The 26,347-nt window shown below is 47.5% G+C and overlaps 1 protein-coding gene across 2 annotated transcripts; it reads right to left on the bottom strand.

The window, feature by feature from the left end:
• Positions 1-175: 175 nt before the first annotated feature.
• Positions 176-26,347, bottom strand: LOC119978959 (methyltransferase-like protein 27). 2 transcript variants are annotated; one of them, XM_038820908.1, is made up of 7 exons: positions 26,215-26,342; positions 25,961-26,066; positions 22,377-22,496; positions 15,840-15,968; positions 1,692-1,830; positions 1,458-1,550; positions 176-703 (listed from the first exon to the last, which is right to left on the bottom strand). In XM_038820908.1, the coding sequence occupies exons 2-7, from the start codon at positions 25,997-25,999 to the stop codon at positions 501-503; spliced, it is 723 nt and encodes a 240-aa protein (XP_038676836.1). In that variant the 5' UTR covers positions 26,000-26,066; positions 26,215-26,342; the 3' UTR covers positions 176-500. The 2 variants fall into 2 exon arrangements, with proteins under 2 accessions (XP_038676836.1, XP_038676837.1); XM_038820909.1 differs by lacking the exon at positions 25,961-26,066 and having other exon boundaries at positions 26,215-26,347.

The following is a 26,347-nucleotide window of genomic DNA, read 5'->3' on the forward strand; positions in this document are numbered from 1 at the left end:
CCTTAGACACTAATCCATCCATTCAACACCTGAAAACGAGGCATTTTGAGGCTATGGATTTTTAGAACATTTGTAATCATTTCTCTCCTCATTTTTATGAATACGTCAATTTCTCTGCCCAAACCGTGTAATATCAGCAACACATTCAATACAAATGAAGAACAAAGAGACAAGGAAAGGAAAGATCATTCTCTGGTTTATTTGCACCAGGTGACATTTCACTGATTTATTTTCATATTGAACTCATTTAATTGACAATTTTCAAATGTGAAGCTCCCTGATTATTGAAATGAAATGAAATGAAAATCGCTTATTGTCACGAGTAGGCTTCAATGAAGTTACTGTGAAAAGCCCCTAGTCGCCACATTCCGGCGCCTGTCCGGGGAGGCTGGTACGGGAATCGAACCATGCTGCTGGCCTGCTTGGTCTGCTTTAAAAGCCAGCGATTAGCCTTGTGAGCTAAACCAGCCCCTATTATTCAGGGATTGGTGACAGCCTCATTATTTCTTCTTGTAGACAACCGCTACCCCATCAGCGTACTCTTCTGACACCCCTGTCTCCAGCACCTCCTTCTGCCAATTCTCCACATATCGCTCCACAACCTTCTCCAATAGCCCCTTGTTCACCAACTCCTGGGTTGAGGCATGCAGTTTCCTTCTATGATCTGACTCCTCAGCTTTCATCGTGAAACAGATAAAGCCACCTGTAAGAGGAATGCACCGACAGGTCTGTAGTGATATCATGTTTGTATTTGTAATTCACTGAATGACCACTAGGAGTCTCATTAGCATATAAATGAATGTTAGAGTCAGGTGACCTCAGTCTGACGATGGATCTGGGAGAGACGCAGTTGTTTGTGCATGTTCTTACTGTTATTCATCTCTTGTTTTGTATATAGTTGACCCACAGTAAATGTTAATAAAGCATTTATACTTATAGTTGCAAGTGTTCTTGTAATATAAATCAGGCCAGCCGACAAGAACATTACAAGTTTGATGAGAAATAAACACTGGGAAGACAACCATTTCCTCAAGGACACAGTAAGACTGCAAGCCTCCTGGCAGAATTGCAGTCTCAGGATATATCAACAGCTGGTAGCTGTTGAAAATCTGCCCACATTTTGAAGGAAATGAACAATTGCCCTCAGCGTCCAAAATGGTTAGGAGGAGGTATTGGGTTACGGGGATAGGGTGGAAGTGAGGGCTTAAGTGGGGTGGTGCAGACTCGATGGGTCGGATGGCCTCCTTCTGCACTGTATGTTCTATGTTATAATTTGATTGTGAAACTCACATCCTTCACCTCCTATTTCTGTTTCTGTTTGAAGAGTTACCATCCCAGAATGTTATCTGCCCCCTGTTGATGTTACCCTGTGGCAGCCATCTTGTTTTGTCGGTACTTCCTGTGGGTGCTGCACTGATGGGCCGAGTGGTCTGACAGGAATGGACCTTTCAGCTCACCTGGTTTGGTGACTCTCAGCATTTCTGGAAGGATGTCCCAGGGAAGGTGTTGTTGAGCGAATCCACCAACAATAGTCACTAAATCATAGGAACCTTCAACAATTCAAACAGCAAAAAAGAGGTTTGTTAGACTCTGCAGGGAAACTATTACCTCATGTCACAAATTGAGAATAAACGGGCCTGTTCCCTGGGGACTGCAGGTTTAAATTAGTTGAGGTAGATTCTGTTGGTTACCTGGTTCTATCGGCAGTGGATTATCTAACGTTAAAATCCAACATGTCAATCTCTGATACAGGCCTTTGGATTCCGCTATCTTCAACATTCGCTCACTGCCATCGATTCCATGAAAGTTCTTAAATCCCAGTTTCTGCAACTAAAGGAAACAGACTTTTTCACATGAGGTTTTATTCATCAAGCCACTGATTGTCCATTATATTTGTCTCTGGTGGATTTCATCAAGCTACACATGAAGGGTCAACCGTGTAGCAGTGCCGGAATCTACACAGCTTCACGATATGATCAGCAGGTCAGGACTTGAACACTTGAACCAATTGCAACTAATTGGAAGCAGATTGATGAGAAAAATAAAAGGCGTGATCTAACCAAATTCATTCGAAGTGAGGCAAGCAGGGGAAATCGGCTGGTGTTTCCCAACAGCCGACCTGGCAAGGCTGTCATCGGTATTTAAAGCTAATTGGGGCAATTAATGATGCCCTCCTAGCTTCAAGCTGCAAATGACTCTCCCCTGACTGATTCACCGTGTCCCCGCATTGGAGCTACCTGCTAAAGAGGGGGAGCAGCACTTAAACCAATCTTGCAGAGCAAACCATAGACAGCATGCAGGAATATCACCGAGTAGACCAGTTCCACGATTCGGCGATGTCGACCTGGCCGATGGAACCGTTTGGGGCCGGCTGTGAAATTCAGTGGGGAATTTCAGCAACATTCCAATGGATCTCTAGCCAGTTGGAGGAGTTCCAAAGGCTATTGCTGCAGGATAAGGCACTGGCAATGCTTGGCACCGAGGGTAACACTGCTGGGGTGGTGACCGCAGTGGAGCACAATGTCAGCAGCATAATTGGTGGTATCCAAGGTGTTGTTCAGTCAGTGATGACCATGACAGCACGCAAGACAGCATGTCCAAGTCACAGAGGGACATGTCCATGATGGTGGACCTCCCAAGGTTCTAGGTAGCATGTCCCAGTCTCAGGTAGGCATTGCTGAGGCAAACCAGAAGATGTCCCAATTGCTGAGGGCCATGTCCCGGATGCAGGTGGACATTGACGTGGCACTGCAGAGCATGGCCCGCTCACAGAGGGGCATCGCTGAGGGAATCAACACCATTGTTCAGACATTGCCAGGGCTGGCAGAGCCAGATGATGTAGGGGCATTCCAAGTTCAATCAAGCTGTTCCTCCGTACCGAGGTGACCTCCAGGATTCTGTGGGCACTGATTGGGTGGAAGGAGAGCTGGAGGCAGAACCAGAGCCTCCCAACAGAGTGACTATGGCGGTCCCCAGCTCGCCCAATTCCACCCTGCCCTGACAATGTCATGTCTTGGGGTCAGCATGAGGAGCAGGGTGTCAAGTCAGACGGGGCCCTCCAGCCCCAAACCATCCACAGGACAAGAGAGGGAGAGAGAGAACCCCACCTCTTCACCAGCATGGGTAAACTCACAAACCCTGGGCCACAGAAGCAAGAGGGCTACAACTGGCGAGCACACAGCCGCAAGGTGAAAAACAATTAACAACAATAACATAATATCGAGCAGAGAATTCCCCACCAGTTAAACATTAGCTCACTCAGCTAAATCGCTGGCTTTTAAAGCAGACCAAGCAGGCCAGCAGCACGGTTCGATTCCCGTAACAACCTCCCCGGACAGGCGCCGGAATGTGGCGACTAGGGGCTTTTCACAGTAACTTCATTGAAGACTACTCGTGACAATAAGCGATTTTCATTTCATAAGCCAATAACAGTACAAAAGGAAAACAAAAACCATCAGCAACCTGCACGGGTCCCAAACCGAGAGTAGTTGATAGCCGCTGAGACAAAAATCACCAGTAGGCAATAAAGGCATCCTGGCACAACCTCTGATGTCCGCTGCCTACATCGGTGGGCACCGATCGCGGGCCCATGGCACTCTTGGCACGGCCGTGGTACTGCCGTGCCAATCGGTGCCATGGTTCCCAAGATCGCAACTTTACGGCCGTTTTTACGAACGGTCAGACCAGGTGTGTTTGACGTTCCTAAAAACGGTCGTAAAGGGCTTGGACTTCGGCCCATCGGCCAGCTGAGAATCGCTGCTCGTCGTAAAAAAACGGCGGGCAGCGATTCGTGTCGGGAGGCGGGCGTGGGGGGGGGAAGAATAGCGGGAGGGCGTCAGACTAGCGTGGCCGTAAAAATTTACGACCCCCGCTATTCTCCGCACCGTCGTGAGTGCGGAGAATCGCCCCCCTCATTTCTCTTCCACCCTCCTGGATTTTATTAAATCTGAGGGACACTATCCTTCTTATCGCCCATCAGATCCTCTTTACCTTTTCAACCTGAGTATTTCTCTTTTCCCCAGTTTCTATCCCTCACAGGCTGAAACTGATGTCGGAACCCAATCTTTGATTTATGAACTAATCCATAATCATCTGCCATTTCTGATGCTAACCTTGCAGTTTTAGCCCTCTGCTCTTCCACATGGGTTCAAAGCTTTTTTCCACCTATCAAAATTACTCTGTTTGATCCTTTCAAACTCCATGTATGTTTGACTAGGTTCTTTCCTTAAATTTCAAACCTTTGATGTAGGCTTCAGTCACTCATTCATATGCAGCTAAGATGATTTTTCCATTTCCTCATACATCCCAGATGCCTCCTCTGATAGTGATGCAAACACTTCACTCACTCTTCCTACCAACTTTGCATAAATCACTAATACCCATGTCCTGTGGCCATTTCATTTGTTTAGCTACCTTTTCAAATGAAATAAAAAGGCTTCTACCTCCTTCTCGTCAAATCTTAGCAATGCTTGGACATATTTAAAAAGATCAGCACTAAGCCTTTGAATGTGATACACATGCTCAATATCTTCATCACTACCCTCAGACTGTACGTTTCTCTTTCCATCCACCAATTTTAACTGACTGTCATGTTTCACGGCCATTTTCAAAAAGTCTCTTTTCTTTTCTCTTTCCCTGAACTGTACTTTTTGTCCTGCTAGACCTATTCTTCGTTTTTCTCTTTCCTCTCTCTCCTTTTCTATTTATAATGAGGGCTATTCTTACTTTTTCTCTCATTTCGTATTCAAGCTGCTTTTATTCTTTTTCATGCTCAAGCTGCTTGATCTGTAAATGAATTCTTGCCATTTCCAATGATTCTGACTGTCTCAGGCAATTTTAAATGTTCAGCTACCGCCGCAATTACCTCTTCTTTTTGTATGTTGTCAGGTAATGTGAATTGCAATGTATTTGCCAAATCCAAAAGCCTTTTTTTAGTCTCTGTTTGTAAGGTACTGCGTGTGACCTTCTCCACCTCAAAAACTTCTGAGCCTCTGAAAGAGCCATTGTCGACAATACACTCCCTACTTAAATTGGAATACCGCACTTGAGAAGCAAACACAAATGTGCTCACCCCTCACTGTATTTAAGTTCACTAAGCCAACCCAATCACGAAAGATAGACTTTGATCCTGGATGAGCCGCCAATTTATTATGAGCCAGGGTTTAGAAAACTGTTTATAGATTTTTGTTATGAGGAGCATAATGGCCTAACTTTCAGGTGTTATTCAACAGAGGCCTTAACCACTTTGAATCAAAAACAAAGTTTATTCGACAAATTCAGTTCACATTTCTATAAACACACACAGTAAGCATTTTTATCAACTACAGACATGAATACCCCACACAGCTACATTTCTCTATATCTATAACCCTTAATAACTTCCCATTCAACTGATAACACATCCAATAAACCAGAAAAAACTTTTTACCAAAACAGTAGGTTTGAATTCTGTTCAGAAAACAATGATCACTTTTAAATTATCAAGTGATCTGGAGACCTTTTAACATGCAGAGAGAGACAAGAGAAACCTTCTTGGCCTGAAGCCAGCTTCCAACTGTAAAATGAAAGTGAAACGCAGAGCCACAGACTAAATGTGAAACCAAACCAAAAACACAGAGCCACAGCCCAGCTGCACCAACACAATGCGCCAAATTTCTGTTTTACCCACTGGTGGGATGCTCCGTTACGTCGGTTAGTCAATGGGGTTTCCCATTGTGGGGCAGCCCCATGCCATCGGGAAACCCCCGGGCTGCCGGCAAAATGGAGCATCCCACCAGCAGAGAATCCAGCCCTTGAGCCATGGGATCTATCTCCCTCACCTCGGAGACCTGTGGCGAGCGCCGCTCTGTACTATTCTCCACTTTTGTTTTGGGCTGCACGGTAGCATGGTGGTTAGCATAAATGCTTCACAGCTCCAGGGTCCCAGGTTCGGTTCCCGGCTGGGTCACTGTCTGTGCGGAGTCTGCACGTCCTCCCCATGTGTGCGTGGGTTTCCTCCGGGTGCTCCGGTTTCCTCCCACAGTCCAAAGATGTGCGGGTTAGGTGGATTGGCCGTGCTAAATTGCCCGTAGTGTCCTAAAAAAAGTAAGGTTAAGGGGGGGTTGTTGGGTTACGGGTATAGGGTGGATACGTGGGTTTGAGTAGGGTGATCATTGCTCGGCACAACATCGAGGGCCGAAGGGCCTGTTCTGTGCTGTACTGTTCTATGTTCTCTGTTCTAATGACATCACTGAAGCCATTTTTAATGAGACAAAACATTTCTTAAAGGGACAATCCCAGGTAACATCCTGGTAACCCTTTTCAGTACCCTCTCCAAAGCCTCCATATATCCTTTTGGTCGTGTGGCAACCAGAATTGAACGCTATATTCCAAGTAAAAGCAAATTACTGCGGATGCTGGAATCTGAAACGAAAGAGAAAATGCTGGAAAATCTCTGCAGGTGTCGCAGCATCTGTAGGGAGAGAAAAGAGCTAATGTTTCGAGTCTGATGACTCTTTGTCAAAGCTGCCAGACCTGCTGAGATTTTCCAGCATTTTCTCTTTTATTTCACTATATTCCAAGTGTAGCCAAACTAAGGTTTTATACAGCTGCAGCATAACTTCCAATTTTTATCGTCAATGCCCTGGCCAATGAAGGCAAGCATGCCGAGGGTAACATAGCAGTTGAGGATATATGATTTGAACTCGATTGGAGTCCATCTTGCTCTTTCATTTTCTCATCAGTTATCTCTGGTCGGGTCACAATTTAAATATCCCTTACCATAATTCCGGAGTCGAGAACCGAGGATACTCTGGGCGATTCGAACCCGTCCACTCAGGAAAGGCTGCCAGGTAGTGGATAGGCAGCAGTTTCCTTTTCTCTCTCTTGGGGGGCGCTACTCTAGTGAAGTAGGCGCAAGGTGGCCGTTGTTCCACCGACAAGAGAGAGAATCACTCGGGCATTGGTGGAGTTTGGGTAACAGAGAACCAAACCCAAAATAAGCCAGCGAGTGGAGTTAAAAAGAGGGAGCCCGTTACAAGTGATGGAAAAAATAATCGGTTTTAATTTCTCTCTGGCACTTATAAGAATTGTCATAATATACACCAGTATATCATGGTGCAGACACACACTGATGGACACACACAGACACCAATCAACATGCACAAACACCGCAGCCAATCCCCAGTTAGAATACACATACTATAAAGGCAGAGGGCACCACGGTTCCCGCTCATTCTGGGTGCTGCCTCTGAGTGTAACAAGAACTCACCAGCCCAGCACAGACTCACACCGCTGAGAGATTCAACTGGTTCGGACAGGCTTAGGTCTCTAGTTTAAATTAGTATTGTTTAAACCCTCAGTTCTCGTATGTCGAGTAGTTAATAGTTAGTTAATAAAATAGAGTTGAACCTTCCTCAGTGTTGGTGGTATATGTTCTCCTCACAAGCCTACACTATCCAACACTTCATGGTACCAGTAGTTGAGGGATGTTAGTACTTCTGAGACCTACCTACCAGTGATCAGCCTTCCACCAGTCTCAGACCAACTTGCAGAATGGAATCCGTTCGCCTGCGGCCGTCCCGCCGCTTTGCCGGGTACCTGGGCTCAAATTGGAAAATTTCTAAACAGCACTTCCAGCTGTACCTCGAGGCCACAGGCCTGGAAGCTGCCTTGGACGCACGGAAGATTACCCTCTTCCTCTCCACAGCCGGGGACCATGCTCTCCACATCTTCAACTCGCTCAGCTTCGCTGAGGGGGAGGACAAATCAAAGTTCAAAACACTCATCTTAAAGTTCGACAGCCACTGCGAGGTCGATATGAATGAGTGCTTCGAGAGATATATGTTTCAACAGCGAATTCAGGGTAAGGACGAGCCTTTCCAGTCCTTTATCACCCACCTCCGCGTCCTTGCGCAGTCCTGCAACTACGGGTCCACCTCTGACTCCACGATCCGTGACCAGATAGTTTTTGTTGTCCAATCTGAGCCCCTGCGCCAGCAGCTACAAAAAGTGAAGCAGCTCACCCTGTCCATGGCCATTGAGACCTGTGTGCTCCATGAACACACCTCCATACGCTACTCCCACATCCAGGCCGCTGAAACGGCGCGGCAAGCTCCCTACGAAGCAGAACGGGTCCAAATAATAAAATCTTTCCAGGGTCTGGATCTGGACAATGGCGGCCATTTTGTGCGCTTTTCGCGGACTCCTGCGCTGACACGCAACGAACGAGGTGATGCCGTGGACCGTTTTGCGCAGGCACGCACTGGACCACCCCGCGCATGCGTGGTGGCGTAACGAACGTGCCAACGCACCGGCTTGCGGCAACTATGGCTCCGCCCACTTCAAGTGGCAATGTCCCGCGAAGACCCAACGCTGCCTGCAGTGTGGCAAACTCGGCCACTATGCTACTCTGTGCAGGTCCTCCCTGCCTGCTACTCTGTGCAGGTCCTCCCTGCCTGCTACTCTGTGCAGGTCCTCCCTGCCTGCTACTCTGTGCAGGTCCTCCCTGCCTGCTGCTTTTAGGAGGTCCACCCAGCCCCGCAGAGACGTCAGGGCTATTCAGCCTGCCATCAACGAACCTGCTCCAGATCTCCGACTTTGCCTGCGATGACCCACAGGCCCCATTCAAAGTTGGCATCATAACCATGAACAGGATGTCTCCCAAGCGTGGCACCAAACCCGTCCACATTCACAGCATTGATCCGGATGATGAGTGGTGTGCCACCTTACGGTCAACCGGTCCCCTGTCAGGTTCCGCCTGGACACTGGCGCGTCCGCCAATCTCATTGCGTTGCCTGATCTTCGCAGCCTCCGTGTCCAGCCTGCCATCCTGCCATCTGCGTGTCAACTGCTTGACTACAATGGCAATGCCACCGCTGCCAGTGGATCCTGCCAACTTGAGGTGACACATCGTACTCACACAGCTGTTCTCCTGTTTGAAATTGTTGCCGCCTCAAAAGCCTCCTTGCTTGGTGCGCAGGCATGTAAGCTGCTCCACTTAGTGCAGAGGGTTCACTCTCTCTCTCCCAGCGACGTGTCTGCATCTTCTGACACCGGCTTCAGGGCGCAACTCGACTCCATCATCCAGCGATACTACGATGTCTTCAAGGGCATGGGCACACTCCCGTGTACATACAATATTCTACTCAAGCCCAACGCCACGCCTGTGGTACACGCACCTCGCAGAATCCCAGCGCCCCTTAAGGACCACCTCAAGCAACAGCTCCAATACCTCCAGGACCAAGGGGTTATTTCCAGAGTCAGGGAACCGACCGACTGGGTAAGCTCCATGGTCTGTGTTAAGAAACCGTCCGGCGAGCTGAGGATGTGCATAAATCCTAAAGATCTTAATCAGAACATCATGCGGGAGCACTACCCGATTCCGAAACGTGAGGAACTCACGTCTGAGATGGCCCACGCCAAACTCTTCACAAAACTCGACACCTCAAAGGGTTTCTAGCGAATCCAGCTGGATGAATCGAGCAGAAATCTGTGTACATTCAACACGCCCTTTGGCAGATACTGCTACCACCGAATGCCATTCGGCATCATCTCCACGTCCGACATTTTCCATCGAATAATGGAGCAGATGATGGAGGGAATCGACGGTGTCCATGAAAACGCCTGAAGACAAGAAAGCGGTCCTCCGGTTCCTAGGCATGGTGAATTTCCTCGGGAAGTTCATCTTTAATCTCGCCTCACACACCACAGCCCTCAGAGACCTGGTTCGCAAAACTACGGACTTCCAGTGGCTCCCCGCTCACGAGCTCGAGTGAAGGGAACTGAAGGCCAAGCTTTCCACCGCCCCAGTGTTAGCCTTTCTCGACCCGAACAAAGAGACTAAAATCTCCACTAATGCCAGTCAGTCTGGGATTGGAGCCGTGCTCCTGCAATGAGACGAGGCCTTGTCATGGAACCCGGTTGCGTATGCGCCACGGGCAACGACCCACACAGAACAGTGCTATGCGCAAATTGAAAGAGTGTCTCGGCCTTCTGACCGGATTCAGCTCACTGGGCTAAATCGCTGGCTTTTAAAGCAGACCAAGCAGGCCAGCAGCACGGTTCGATTCCCGTATCAGCCTCCCCGGACAGGCGCCAGAATGTGGCGACTAGGGGCTTTTCACAGTAACTTCATTGAAGCCTACTCGTGACAATAAGCGATTTTCATTTTCATTTTCATTTTCATTTCAGTCCCCTGTACCCTCAGTCCAATAGCAAGGCGGAAAAAGGGTTTCATATAGTCAAGAGGCTGTTCTACAAGGCTGCCGATGCTGGCTCTGACTTCCATCTTGCTCTGTTAGCCTATCGCTCTGCCCCACTCTCCACTGGGCTGTCACCTGCACAATTACTGATGAACCGCACCCTCAGGACGATGGTGCCATTGATTCTCACCCCCAACCTCGATCATGTCCCCATGCTCAACTGGATGCAGCTATTGACCCACCCTTGAGGCGGTCAACCAGAGTTTGTCGTCCACCTCAGAGACTGAACTTATGAACTCTGCAAATAAGTGGACCTTCTGAGCTATTTTTTCCTTCCTTGTTAAATTCGTTCTCCATAGGTTTGTAAATAGCATCGTTTTTTGTTCAAGTTCCTGCATATTAATCATCTGCATCAGGCACCTTCCTTTGTACATAGCCTTGTTTCCTATATATAGATTTGTACATGTGTCCTCGCACCTCACACTTAGTTAGGTACATTCTTCACACACCCACACTATTTATTATCACATATTCACATCAATATTTTTTTTAAAGGGGGGGGGGCCTTAATATACACCAGTATATCATGGTGCAAACACATACTGATGGACATACGCTGGGACCAATCAACATGCACAAACACCGCAGCCAAGCACCAGTAAGAATACACACACGATAAAGGCAGAGGGCACCACGGTTCCAGCTCATTCTGGGTGCTGCCTCTGAGTGTAACAAGAACTCACCAGCCCAGCACAGACTCACACCACGTGCTGAGAGAATCAACTGGTTTGGACAGGTTTACGTCTCTAGTTTAAACTAGCATCGTTTAAACCCTCAGTTCTCGTATGTCAATTAGTTAATAGTTAGTTAATAAAATAGAGTTAAACCTTCCTCAGTGTTGGTGGTATATGTTCACCTCGTGCAAGCCTACACTATCCAACACTTCAAGAATGACTGCCCAACTGTATGTGATTTAATTCTTGTACCGAGGTCAAGCAAATAGACCCGTTTCTACAATCCAGGAATGGGTTAAAAACTGTTCCTCTTGTTTTCAAAGTTGAATCTGAATGCGAACACAAACCTTAAATTTACTTTCAGGTTTGTAACATTTTGTATCAGGATTGAACAGAAATGTTTAAAGTATGAGACTTCCAAAGGACAATGGTCCCTTGATGATCTACGGAATGTTTGGGGAAAAGCTACCCGTTTAATAAATAAAGACCAGACCAAATGGTCCCTGATTGTAATGAGCCAGTTCCGAAGGATGAATGAGAGCATAGCAGGTACCTACTATAATTGTGAAATAAAAAACACAAAGGAGCAATTACAGGCAGTTGGTGAAGAGCGAAAGAGAGAAAAACCCAAGCTCAAAAAGCCAGAAAATTTAGAGCAAGAAGTTGCGAGACTTAAACGTGAAGTCTATGAGTCGAATAATCGAAACATGAGTTATGATTAGGAAAAAGAGAGCTAGAGTTGTAAAATGCGAAGCTTAAAATGGAAGTATCAGGACTTCTGATTCAGAATAGGGAACTGAAATGTCGGATACCGGAGGAACTTCTGACCTGGGGGGACGTCTGTTCAATGGGCCCTCAATGGGCAACTGAGGCCCATCCCCGAAAGAGTAGATTTGATCACAGAAGCCCAGCCTTTTCCTCCACCTCTGCCAGTTTGTGAGGTAATGCAGACTGCTCCGAAAGTAAGACATACCATCCCAATGAGAAAGAAGTTAGCCGTAACCGAAAGCTCTTCCGCGGAAGCTTCACTTCATTCCGAAGTAAGAACAAATAAATAATAAGCATTCAAAAAAAGAAATCACCAAACGTGGCCACAGAATCCGAGTTGTAACTGAGTTGGAATCCTCAGAATCCTAGCGTGACTCCGGTGAAGAGATTCATCAGGAGGAGGAAATACCCCAAAAGATAAAACAAAGCCCCGAAGGACTCAAGGCATATGGTTAGCCTCTGAAAGTCAAAGAGGAATATGGCCAGGTCACTAAGAATAATCTCGAGGGACGGGGACCAAAGAATTACTCGATCCAAACATGTTCAACAGTTGGTCCACAAACCAGTTGATCCGGGAAAGATTGAGAGATTGTCTAAAGAATTACCTCATCCCAAGAAGGGGGGTATGGGGACATGGGAAGGGCTTGAGCGATTCCAACAGATTTACAATCTCCACCCATTGGACAAAGTCAAAATTTTGTCAGTAATGATTCCTAATGATAACGGACAGCTTTTTCGAGAGGTTAAAGAAGCACGAGGGGATGACGAACAACAGCTAGAAGAGGGATGGACTGTAGTTAAGCAATGGCTGTTCAAATATAACCTGCCAAAAACTGACTGGACAAAGGTTACCGCTTGTATTCAAAAGAAGACAGAGGAAGTATCAGAATATGAAGAAAGGTTCTGGAAAGTATGGACGGAGCACTCAGGAATAGAATTGCTGAAGGGACAGGAGACTTAAGACAAGTACTCTTGGGCAGTTGAAGGTTGCCTTTATTGCTGGTTTGAGAACGGATTTGCCTAATGCATTAAAATTGGTGTTTCCTGAGTGGGACCGAGTATCAACAACAGACGCGATATTAATAGATCGATGTATTCAAATTGACCAAGATATGGATTAAGATTCCTGCTTTCCAGACCAGGTTCCAGCCAAAGAATTTATCATTTCAGTCAACAAATAATGCTTTACCTAATTCAAATGCCCCACAGAAGCCGAAACCAGTACATGGAAACTGTCACAATTACGGAAAGGAAGGGCATTGGACCAGGTCATGCCAGGTGGAACCACAGGGGTGTCGGACATGACGTTATGCACGGAGAACAGTGTAGAGAAGCAAACCGATCCCGCCCAGTGTCTTCACAAGGGCAACGTACAGGTCCGGCCCACTGTCACCCCCCAGAGAAATGTATTACAGAGAGCCCTATGGTGAAATGTATATGCCTCCATCTCCTCCCATCCCTTCTCCCATCACTACTCCTCTCCCCCATCCACCATCACCATACAGAGAGTCTGCAGACAGGACCGAAGAGGAGCCTGGTCTAGTGGGTACATTCAAGAAATTATCACTGCAGCGTCAAGCTGCCAGCTATCAACAAGTTAGAAGAGCCTGCCCTCAGTCTCCCTAATCCTGCCTCTCTTCACTCTTTGATTGACAACAGGAGGGATGGGTTATATGTTTTATTGACGGTGGGCGGTAAAGAAGTATCTTTTTGATACAAGAGCAGAGTTAACATGCCCTCCTCTTGAATATGCAAAATTGTTTCCTTTGGATCACAAAAAAAACTGTAGCCGATGGGATAGGGGGTCAGAACACTGATTAGCAAAATAACATGAATTCATTTCTCCAGTCTGGCTGGGCCCAGTGGACCAGGCCATTCTGGGTCTGGATATTCTAGCCCAATTAAATTCTTCTTTAAACTTTGAAAATGGAAAAGTAACATGTTCAATTTGAACCTTCAGGAAGGGTCAGCTTTATGAACATCCAATTTGGGCCAAAGATAAGAATGATTGTGGCCACACGGTGTACACTGTAGCTATAAGAAAGGTTTTTCACAGGTATTCTCTTTCTATCTCACTCAATGATGGAAATCCAAGATCTTGTAACAAGATCTTGCTTCCTGGAACGAACAGCCACTTTGCTGGGGGTGGGGAGACTGCTTACCTGACAGGTGTGCCGCAGAATAGCATATTTTTCAAGATGCCAGCACAAACCCGAGGCCAAATTACCTCCTTCAAAACCCAGCAACATGGCGACACAGTGGTTAGCATTACTGCCTCACAACGCCTGGGGTCTGGGTCCAATTCCAGCCTCGGGAAATTGTCTGTTTGGAGTTTGCACTTTTTCCCCTGTGTCTATGTGGTTTTCCTCCGGGTGCTCCCATTTCCTCCCATAGTCCAATTGTGCAGATTAAGAGTATTGACCATATTAAATTGCCCCAAAGTGTTCAAAGGTTAGGTGGTGGTACGGGTTTACATGGGAGTGGTGCTAGTTAGGGTGCTCTTTCAGAGGGTCGGTGCAGACTCAATGGGCCAAATGGTCTCCTTCTGCACTGTAAGGATTTTATGATCTCACAAAGCCATTCCTCACATGTAGCCTTCAATCTTTCCTTAAATACGTTTATTTTCTCTTTCACCTCCATATCCTTTGTTCTCAACCATCTTTGGAAGTTACCTTTTCCACAATATAAAAATCCTTCATGTCTCAGGAAAAATAAACTTAACTTTAACTTATTCGTTTATGATCTTAGGGATTAGTGCAGGTCCCCTGCTGATCAGCGACTCGGAAAATCGCCCCCCGATCTTACATTTTGAAGCTCATTAATTATGCATTGGTGAGCAGCTTCCTACGAATCAGAAGGTTTTTTCCACCCTGCTGTAACCTAAGGGGTCGGAGATCATGACGCCATTTATAAATGCCAGCTGAACGCACACAAATCTCTCAGCAGCCCAGCTACATGGATAACCAAGGCTGAGATGGCTCCAAGTAAATGAAAGGTATTGCCAAGACTCAGCAATGACTCTCTGGAGGCTCTTATTTGTGGTGTGCACCTACACCAGAATTCCCACTATCCCAGGGATGGGTCCAGGAGGTCCACCAACTTCACCGCACTAACCTGGGAGGTGGTTGCGAGGGAGGTCAGCTCTATGTGCAACCAACTGAGAAACAGCATCCAGTACAGTGATCGTATCTGCACCGCTAGGCTATGTCATCATTCAGCTCACATCAAACACACACTCGCCAAATGTCGTCATGCACTCAAAGCATCATTCAGCTCAGCGATCTCTCAAATTATCAGCAGTGGGGGTGGGAATATTAGCATTGAAAGTCTACTCACCAGCATCACATTCTGCACAAACTCCACCCTCATTGCTGACTGGGGAGAGCTCAGTACACACAAAAGGCGTGCAAGCTTCCCAACCTCTCCTCCTCACATCTCGTCACATCCCATCCCCTTGTCTTCATTGAGGCCAAGCTTGCTCACAACAGGGAAGAGAGATCCCAGACTGGAAGAAGGAATGTGGAGTTCCAGGATCTCTCCAAATTCCAGGGGTGCGCTGCCGATTTAACAGGGAAGGGCAGAGATTGCTCCTGTGGGGAAGGCGAGATAGGCCTCTCCCAGAAGCCTGTGCAAACCAGCCCTGCATGAGTGGATCACATCCTGATATTCGCAGTTGTTGTATTCAGCCTGTTCATGAACTGACTCCATCTCTTCTCTCTTATAGGCAGCAGTAGGCCCAGATACACCAGCACATCCAACATAATCCTCAGCCCCAGGTCACCTCGAAGATGATGCTGAGGATCCATTTGAAGAAGACCTGTCACTGTGCTCACCTGATCCACACCAAAACTTCACACTTCATAGTTTCTCTCCCTCCATCACACCAACAATAACATTGATATATACAGGAAACAGAGGCTGGGATATTCCAGCACCGCCGCTGCCGGATTGTCCAGTCCTGCCGAATGCCAAGGGACTTCTGGCTGGATCACCAAACCTCCCGCGGCAACTCCTGTTATGGTGAGGCTGGAAAAACCCAGCTGTAGGCATTCTAGAAACTTCTCACTGATTAACAGAACAATGAATGGTGAGAGCAGTTTGCACTGGTTTAAACTGATATCTTTGTGTATTTTAATGCAGTTTAATCATCTCTTACCCCATCAGCCACTAGTCCTGTTCCACAAGGCACATCAAGGACCAGCGCATTCTCTCGATCTCCCAGATATACAGAGTCCACAGTTTCCACACCGAACCGGGGAGCCTGGTAATCCATCACACTCATGTGCTGTGAGTAGAAAGAGATTTCATTCATGCAACCTGGTCACTGAAGAGTTTTGCTCTGTATAGTTTGCATCTTAGAGCACAAAGTGAGAGGTGCTGATTCTGGAGCAGTGAGATCATTGAAGGTTGTTTTAATTTTACAAAGTTCGCTGGGCGAGATTTTCAGTTTTTGAGAATAAGTGTTGACGCAGGAGTCATGGACTTTCGCGACAGCAACACTGACGGTGACCCTGGGTTGATTCAGCAACTGTGGAGGGGCTACGTGGAACATAATTGGTTCCAATGAAAAACGTTGCAGGATTAGCCGGGTGCGTGATTGACACTCGGGAGGCTGACAAGCTGCAGCCACATATATATACTTCACTCCCCACACACACCATCCCTTCCAATAAGATGGCACTGGTTATACTGGGGCTAACCCATACAGCCGATGGGTCGGCTGGTGCCAGAGGGTACCTAGCTGATGGCCTGGGGAGGCACCTATACCACCCATGGTCCTAAGTTCACAGCGGGCTGTTAGCGTCGTGTGCAGCTGCAGGGCTGCCTTTCCAGCTGCGGCAATGGTGTTACGTGTCCGTCCACCTCGATTCCACAGCCAAATGTCTAGCCACTGCCCACTACTCTCCCCAGCCCTGGCAGAAGCCCCCCGGCCAGCAGCACAACTGTAAGCAAACCATGGTGATGTTGGACACTTTCCGTACTCCTTCCCTCTCCCTCAGCAGCCACGACGCCAGCTTCACTATTTTTAAAAGCACAAGTCAACCCCGCCGTCGGGAATCTGGCCCATCAGAGGCGGAGCATCGTGGAGGCTCCAGAGAATACTAGGTTGGGCCGGCTAATGATATGCCAATGGTGTTTATTGTCCGAGTGTTGTGGACCGCATTGACACCGCTGTCGAGGTGACGGAGAATTGCGATTTGGCGTTCATATAGGACAGATGTCAGAGGTAGGTTCTTTACTCAGAGAGTAGTAAGGGCGTGGAATGCACTGCCTGCAACAGTAGTGGACTGGCCAACACTAAACGCATTCAAATGGTCATTGGATAGGCAGATGGACGATAAGGGAATAGTGTAGAGGGACTTTAGAAGGGTTTCACAGGACGGTGCAACATCATGGGCCGAAGGGCCTGTACTGCGCTGTAATGTTCTATGTTCTATGTTCTAGCCGCGATTTTGGTGTTGGACCCTATATTCAGCCCAAAAGTAATTCCCTATTTCAGCATTAGCCAATGGAGAATCCCGCCCCTCTAGATTCGGGAAAGGTTCCTGTTGATTGGAAAATAGCAAATGTAGTTCCTTTATACAAAAAGGGAGAGATACAGAAGGCAAGAAACTACAGGGCAGTTAGCTTAACACCTGTCATTGGGAAAATGTCAGCAGCTATTATTAAAGGCATTATAGCAGGGCACTTAGATGGTAATCAGGCAAAATCAACATGGTTTTATGAAAGAGAAATAATTGACGGGATTCTCCGAGCCTCCACACCGAAATTGCGTTCAGCGTGGGGGCGGAGAATAGAGCATCAGACCCGCGATCAGGTCCAACGCCTTCCCGCGATTCTCCGTGGACTGGAGAATCGCCACCAATCGCACGTGCACGGTCGACGCGGCGCCGGTTGGGGCCATTGAAAGAGGCCCCCGTGGCGATTCACCACCGGCAGCTGCCCGCATTCCCATAGACGTTCCCGCTGGCGTGGCTCTAACATGGTTCCACCGGCGGGAACTCGGATTAGCGGCTGTGGACCCAGTCCACGGCCACCCTGGTGGTGGTGGGGGATCCATTGCCGGGGGGGTGGGGGCCTCCAGGACGGCCAGGGTTCTGATCGGGGGCCACCGATTGGCAGGCAAGCGCAATTTGTTGGGGGTCTATAATGTGGGGGTCCGCCATGTAGCTCGGGCCGCTGCCATAGGCGGCCGACGTGAGCATGCGAGGACCCACGGCCGAGACTGCAGGGCCCTGTATCGGCAGCCGGAGCTTTGTGGAGCACTCCAGGGCCCTTCTAACCCCCTTCAAAATGGAGAATCACTGTGGAGTTTCTCCTGGAAAGTCCAGAGTGATTCGAGTCTATTTTCCCGCGGGCGTGGGGACATAGTCCCATTTTCAGAGAATTCCACCCAATGTTTCACCAATTTACTGAAGTTCTTTGAAGAAATAACATGTGTTCTGGGTAAAGGGGAACTAGTGGATGTACTGTCATTAGATTTCCAGAAGCCATTTGATAAGGAGCCACATGTAAGGTTATTACGGAAAGTAAAAGCTCATGGTGTAGGAGTTAATATGTTGGCAAGGATTGAAGATTGTAGAGCTAACAAGAAACAAAGAATAGGCATCAATGTGTCATACTCTGGTTGCTGGCAAAATGTGACAAATGGTGTGCAGCAGGGATCAGTGCAGGGCGACAACCTTTTACAATTTATATAAATTTAAAAAAATAAATGTAATTCTTTTTTTTCCAGTTAAGGGGCAATTTAACATGGCCAATTCACCTACCCTGCACCTCTGTTTGGGTTGTGGGGGTGAGACCCACACAGACAAGGGGAGACTGTGCAAACTCCAGACGGACAGTGACCCGGGATGCCATCCAACCCGCACAATTTATCTAAATGACATGGTTTAAAGATATGGTGCGGGATTGTCCGAGTCTCCGTGCCACAATCGCACTCGGCGCAGGGGTGGAGAATGAGCATTCATGCCGAAATTCAGCACGACGTCGCTCCTGCGATTCTCCGGTCACTAGACAATCGCACCAATCGCACGTGCGCGGTCGACGAGGCGCCGGTCGGGGGTCATTGAAAGAGGCCCCCGCGGTGATTCTCTGTCGGCAGCTGGCTGAGTTCTCGCTGGCATGGTTCGAACATGGTTCCACCCGGCGGGTACTCGGAGTGGCAGCTGCGGGCTGAGTCCACGGCCACCCTGGTGGGGGGCGGCGCAATTAGGGGCCATCGATCGACGGGCACATGTGATCTCAGGGGGTGGGCTCTCTTGTGGGGGCTGGTCCGCTGTGTAGGTCTGCCATGTTGCACGGACCCCCGGTCGGAAGTGCAGGGTCCCCTATCAGCAGCTGGAGCTGCGTGGAGCATTCCGGCGCCCTGCTGGACCCCTTCAGGTAAGTGAATCGCTGGGCAAGCGGCCTGTTGGCGCCAGTGTGAAACGCTCCAGTGTTTACGCCAGGGTTAACACTTTGCCGCCGTTTTGGAGAATCCCTCCCATGGTTGCTAAATTTGCTGATGACACAAAGGCAGGTAGGAAAGAAAGATCTGACGGAGACGTAAGGAGGCTACAAAGGGACACAGATAGGTTAAGTGAGTAGACAAAAATCTGACAAATGGAATATAACGTAGGGAAAAGAATGCAAGAGAACCTCATTATTTAAATGGTGAGAGAATGAGGAGCTCTGAGGTGCCATGGGATCAGGGTGTCCTAATGCATGCCTCACAAAAAGTAAGGGCAGCAAGTAATTAAGAATGCTTTTAAATTGTTTATTCAAAGAATATAAAAGTAGGGAGGTTTAGCTTCAGTTGTACAGGGCATTGAGGAGTCACATCTGGAGTACTGTCTGCAGTATCGGTCTCCTCATTTAAGGAAAGGTGTAAACACTTTAGAAATTGTTCAGAGAAGGTTGACGAGAATATTACCTCAACGGGTGGGTTGTCTTATGAGGAAAGATTGGACAGGTTTGGTTTATATCTGCTGATGTTTAGAACGGTAAGAGCTGACTCAATTAAAACATAAATGATTCTGAGAGGTATTGACAGGGTGGATGTGGGAGAATTTAGAACCAGAGGTCACTGTTTAAAGATAATGGGTTGTCTATTTCAGCCAGAGACAAGGAGAAATGTTTTCTGCCAGAGTGCTGCGAGGCTCTGAAACTCTCTTCCTCAAAAGGCAGTGGAAGCAGAGAGTCTGTGGGTGGAATTTGTCAGAATAATAGCAGTATCAGCTTCACTCAGAAGTCCAGTGGAGGCAGTTTTCCCGACAAGATCTTGCCACAATTTTCCATATTATTGAATGGGAGCTTGTTTTGCGCCGTCATTGGGAGGGGCAGGGCCTAAACACAGCACCAAGCCGGGCTTCACCGAAATCAGACGCCATTTTTAAAGGGCACCAAGAACTCAAAGTGTCCAAACTGCCGTGGACATTAGGATAGCCCCAATCTGATTGAGGGCACCCCCCTCCCACCCTCGAACATAAATCACTGGCATGAATCTCCCCTCCACACTACCCCTGAACATAGATCGCCTGCATTAGAATATCAGGGACCTCCCAATGGATCGCTCTATAGGCCTTGCCCTATAGGTCCAACCCCCTGCAGACCACACCCTTACTGGACCTGCCCCCTTCAGGCTCCTCCCCTAGCTGTACCACCCTGATAGTGTGAGGTTGGAAACGCCATGGTGCAGTTCAAGGGCACTGCCCTGCTATGTCCCCGATCTCTCGGGCTACAATAACCCCCCCCCCCCCCCCCCCCCCAGCCTGTGGTTCCCTGTTTTCTCTCTTCCTCCCTTGTTAAATTGTGGGGTGACTTGCTATCTTTCAATGTTCAGGAACTATTGCAGAATCTATGGAATGATCACCAATGCAGTCAGAATTTCCATAGCTACCCCTTTCAATACTCTACAGTGGCTAGAAGAGCAGGTCAGTGGCAGGAAATTCTGCAGAGAGCATCTCAGATCCTGATTTCCCCAAAGCCTGTCCACCAGCACGGCCCAAATCAGGCGTGTGATGGAATATTCTCCACTTTCCTGGATAAGTGCAGCTCGAACCACATACAATAAGCTCAACACCATCTAGGACAAAGCAGCCCACCTGATTGGCACCCCTTCCACAAACATTTACTCCCTCCACCACTGACAAACAGAGACAACAGTCTGTACAATCTACAAGATGCACTGCAGCAACTTGTGAAAGTTCTTTTGAAAGTACTTACCAAACCTGTGACCTCTAAAACCTAGAAGGACAAGGACAACAGAAACATGGAAACACCACAACCTGGAAACTGCTCTCCAAGCCACTCACCATCCTGATTTGGAAATACATTTAGGGCAGAACGGTGCGACAGTGGTCAGCACTGCTGCCTCACAGTGGCAGGGACCCGGGTTTGATTCCTGCCTCGGGTGACTGTGTGGCGTTTGTACATTCTCCCTGTTTCTGCGTGGGTTTCCTCGGGTGCTCTGGTTTCCTCCCACAGTCGAATGATGTGCAGGTTAGGTGGATTGGCCATGCTAAACTGCCCTCTAGTGCCTGAATGTTAGGTGGTGTTACTGGGATATGGTGGGGATATGGCCCTAGGTAGGGTGCTCTTTTAGAGGTTCAGTGCAGACTTGATGGGATCAATGGCCTCCAACACTGTGAGGAGTCTATAATATATTGTAGTTCCTTTGGTGTCACTGGGTCAAACTCCTTGAACTCCCTCTCTAACAGGGTTGTGGTTGTACCGACACCACATAGACTGTGGCAGTAAAAGAAGAAAGTTTAGTAACACCTTCTCAAGGACAATTAGGGATGGGCAAGAATCTGTGGCCTAGCTGAGGAAGCCCACGTCCCATGAATGAAAGTAAACAGCATTTGATGGAGAAAAAACTCTTCTCGTTCCTCTGGGTGATGCTTCCCCAAATACAACAAGAATTTTTTTTCTAGTGTCCATCTGATGTAAAATGATTAATACAGTTAGAATAGATGTGGTGGAGTATCATGTAAGAGTACCTTTAAGAAATGGGTGTTTATGAATGGGTGCATACATAAATATCGATAGTTAGAGTACCTTTAAGAAATGGGTCTTTATTACTGCTGTGATGTCAAAGAGGAAGTGGAGCTGGGCTGTATGTCAGCTTTTTACTTTTGTTTTAGGCTGTTTGCTGCAGGGTGTGGTTTAGTTTCATTTTCAGAGCTGGATAGCTGCAGTCATAGCCAGAAGGTGTATTAGAGTCTCGCTCTGTAATCTAAACACTTTAAATTGATCCTGGTGATTTAAAACAAATAACAATCGTGACTTTAACCTGATGTGCTTCTGGTAAAAGGCGTTTTAAGTCTTATGGATGTTAAAAGGAAATCGTAAAGGATTACTTGGTGTTGTATTTTTTTGGGGGTTATATTTGAATTGATGGTTGCTAAGATGTTCGCTGTATGTATTAAAAAGGTTAACTGGAGTTCATAGTATAAACATTGTTTGTTACAAAAAATACTTTTCCATTTCTGCTTTACCATCCCTGTAGAGTGGGCTGTGTGCTCCCCACTCCACAATCTATCAAAATTTGTGGGTCAGGTGAACTCCATGATCCACTCTGAACCCTGGTCTATAACAGGAGGAACCAAACAGAGTAACCCATGGTAACAACAGCCACAACAGTTGTGAGGAGCAATTCTTTCCCCAGTAGTCAGCTACTGATGGTAAAATGAGAGCGGGAATGTCCTACCTGTTCATAATCCTGAGCCCAAGAGTCATAAAAGATCACTGGTTCTTCCACTTCCCTTTTGCCGTATAAAGTGACTAGGTTCTTGGTGGCTGCAGCCACGTCAATTCCAGGATTTTCCATCTGTGGAACAAAGAATACGAGGCAGTAAATTGAGGGTTGGAATCAAACACCCCATCAAAATTCCTGTCATTCTCAATGGAAAGAATTGGAATGAGTCGGGAGCATCCCGCCTGTGCAAAATGTTTCAGCGTTGATTCAGAATGCATTTGGAATCAGAACATTACCTTGAGATCTGATATTAATGTTAACTTGACTGCGCGAAAGAGAATATTCACATTGCTGTGGCAGTCCCCACCTGCTGCCTACACTCATGGACCCTCAGTGTGAACTCCCTCAATGTCCATACATTCAACTCCCAGTGAGAAAAGGAAGACACAAGGCATACGATGGCGTTCTGACTGATCATTAATTGAGATCTGACCACACCAGTGAAACTGCTATGCCATCTACAGTGATATTGATGAATACAGGGAGCGTGATTCTCTGATCTTGAGGCTAAATGTTGACACCATCCTAAACGCCGTTGCGTTTCTTGACGGCATCAACATGGCCCCAGGAGCAGCGAATCTGACTTCTACAGGGGGCCAGCACGGCACTGGAGCGACCCACGCCGCACCAGCTGCCGATGCCAGCATCAGATGGGTGCCGTGGGTCTGCTCATGCACAGTGGGGCCAGCTGCAAATGCGCGCATGCGCAATGGGACCAGCAGCACTGTGCACATGAGCAGCGTCTTCCATCTCCCCACCGGCCCCAACGCGATGAACAAAAGAGGGCCCCAGCCTGAGAGGCCGGCCCGCTGATTGGTAGGCTCCGATCGCGGGCCAGGCCATACCGGAGGTCCCTCCCAGGGTCGGAACCCCCTCCCCCCACCAGGCCACCCCCCGGATGCATGCATGCCGAGGTCCCGCCGGGTAAGACCAGATGAGAATGGAGCCGGCAAGACTCGGACTTTTTTGCGTGGCAGCCCAGCCCATCCCAGGTGAAGAATCGCTGGGAGGGGGTGACGACCGGCGCGGCGCTGACGGCGCCAGCGCCAATTCTCTGCTCTCCGGAGAATCAGCGGACCGGCATCAGGGCGGCTTCACACGAGTCACGCCCGTCCCGGTGATTCTCCGACCTGGCCTGGGTTGACAGAATCCCACCCAGGGATTTCAAAGTGTAGGTCGCGACCCGGCGGGTGGGTCGCTGGAGGGTGTAAGAATGGTCGTGGAGCTATGGGTCGCGATGTTCCCGCCACTGTCTGGATTAACTTTGCAATGGATGGAATTTTTATTCTTAGTATAGGGATCTCGTACCCTCCTGCCCTTCATTTCTGATAGAGCAAGCATTACTTCTGCCAACATCTGCCTGCCAGATAACATGGGATTCTGGTGTTGACACCATTTCCAAACATAATGTTGGATCTGCACTTTTCTCCTGAAAGCACGATTCTAGATTATTACAATGCAAGGCTGCTCCAACAACGGATGCTGCAGCCCTCACAGCTAATCTGCTGTTTATAATAATTCTCATACTAAGCACATTCTAATTTTTAAGCAACTTTCAATGTTAAGCGGTGGCTAAATTTAGGGGAATGGGCAAGAAATCTGTTCAAAGTCACTGACTTTTCAACAAGTAACTGCAGGTTTAATTGACTATTCCTCCATGGGGAACATAGGGAAAATGTAAAGGGAACAATCCTGGCCGTATGCTCTCCGCTTAACTAAATTCCCACATCCCTGGACATAAGGTAAGGCGGAAGAGCGCACAGTGTTTTGTAAAATATTGCCTTTTTGGGGCGGGTAAAATGGAAACGGAACAACGCAGAAAACACAGTCTGCAGTTTTATGAGTCTTGAGAAGAGCTTTGGGGCATGGAAAGAAATGTCAATGAAGCGTGAACAGCTAACTGGTCAGAACAGAAAGGTTCAACGCTGAAAATCACGATTGAAAAGTGCAGATCGAAAGAAAAAAAAACATTAACTTGTTACCAAGAAAAAACACCGAAATCCACGTTAAAATGGCATCTGAGCACATTTTAAAGTCCCAGGGAACAAAAGACGCAAATCTGCTTCTGCGCATACGCAGGAAACTGCAGCCGCGCATGCGCAATTGAAAAAAGACATTTTGGGCACAGGTCATTCTGCGCAAGCCATGCATGCGCAATCGGAAGAAGATCAAACACTGTTCGAAGATGGATCTGCGCATACGCAAGCCACGCATATGCAGTTCAACAAAAAGAAAGCACAGTTTGAAGATGGATCTACGTATGCGCAAGGCGCGCATGCGCAGTTTACGAAAAAGCACACAGTAAAGGAAACCAATTTACGGATGCGCAAACAAATCCTACGCTTTGCGTCACGAGCGTCATGACATCAGAAGACTCAGACCACACCCACTTAAAGGGGAAATGCCCAAAAATCACAAGCAAGACTCTTAAAGGCACAAAACCAAAATATTCAACCTCAAAAGGCACAACATTGCCTGAACTTCGACCAGCAGTTGAAAGTAACTTTTGCAGCACCCTGGAACAAGAAATTTACACCACCCAACGTGAAGAACACAATGACAAATCTGAAACCAAAGAAGATGATTTGTTCATGAACATGAAGAGGAAAAATCTGAAACAAATAAAGATGATTTGTTTATCGAACAATACTACTCAGACATGGCTGAGTTATTTGGCTATGATCATAAAAACATCAGCAACATGGTTGAAAAGCTCAACACGACTCTACTCATGGTAGATGAATCCAATACCATGATGCAATGGCAGATCATCGATACATTGGATGACAGCAACCTGTCAAATACCAAAGAAGAATACAATGCCACACAGCGAGAGACTCCGTTGAGAGAGCACAGATCGGCTCCACAGAGAAAACACTGCATGATTCCACAGAGAGAGCGCTGAAAGACTCCACACAGAGAGCGATGCAAGCCTCCACAGACAGCTCGTTGACAGACTCCAAAATGGAAGCAACTAAAGACTCCATTGTGAAATTCATGTATGAACAAAACCATGAAGGTCTACCCACCGTATCTGAGCAACCATTCACGACAAGTTGACACTTGATTCAATAGCAGGCAGCCCCTGCCTGCACATGGTTCTGCTCCCAACACACTGGCCATTTCTGAGACCTGGCCATGGGGAAATAAAAAGCCGACCAGTGTGACGTCTGTTGTGGGTTTTGTTTTGAGAATTGGTCATTGTTGACAGATTGATCCCACACAGGAATGTTTGCTGCGATGATGTATCACAAAAATGTTTCATACTGTTGAAATGTACTTTTAAAAATTTAGTGATTACACCCCCTAGCCCCCACAAAACAAAGCCTGGTTTAATCTTACAAATAATTGAGAGATGTAAACATGGTGGACAGTCCAGCCAGCAAGGGGAAATCCCAACAGATTGTCAATGTTTCCACACCTACTGCTGTTGTTACTTCGTGTTACAACCTGTATAAAATCCGACAGAACGAAGAATTAAAGTATTACATGAAGCTGCAGAGCAAACCCTGACATTCCTGATCTCAGAGCAATACCTTCTTAGAAACGTGAGCAGTGCCGGATGGAACAATCATTTTCTTTTATTGCTTTCCAAGTTCCAAATGCTTTCTGCTCACTGCACCTTCTCTCTCTCTGGCCAAGCTGCAAAATGTGTTCCAAAACATTATGTTTACAATCAAAAATCGCAATTAATCGCCATCGCGGAATAAATACAAGACACAAATAAAGTTCAAGGTGAGTTGGCAGGTGAAACCAAAGACAAAATGCTGGAAAGTCTCAGCAGGCTTACCTGTCACGTTAAAGGTAAGAGAATGTGGCGCGGGTCCTGACGTTCAGCCGGTTGGCAAATGTGGATCCAGACAAAAAAAGTTTGAAAAACGCTGCTGATTCACCTGGAGCAGTAGTTCCCAACCCTTTATACG

The sequence above is a fragment of the Scyliorhinus canicula genome, chromosome 15 (assembly GCF_902713615.1).
Source record: "Scyliorhinus canicula chromosome 15, sScyCan1.1, whole genome shotgun sequence".
Taxonomy (NCBI): domain Eukaryota; kingdom Metazoa; phylum Chordata; class Chondrichthyes; order Carcharhiniformes; family Scyliorhinidae; genus Scyliorhinus; species Scyliorhinus canicula.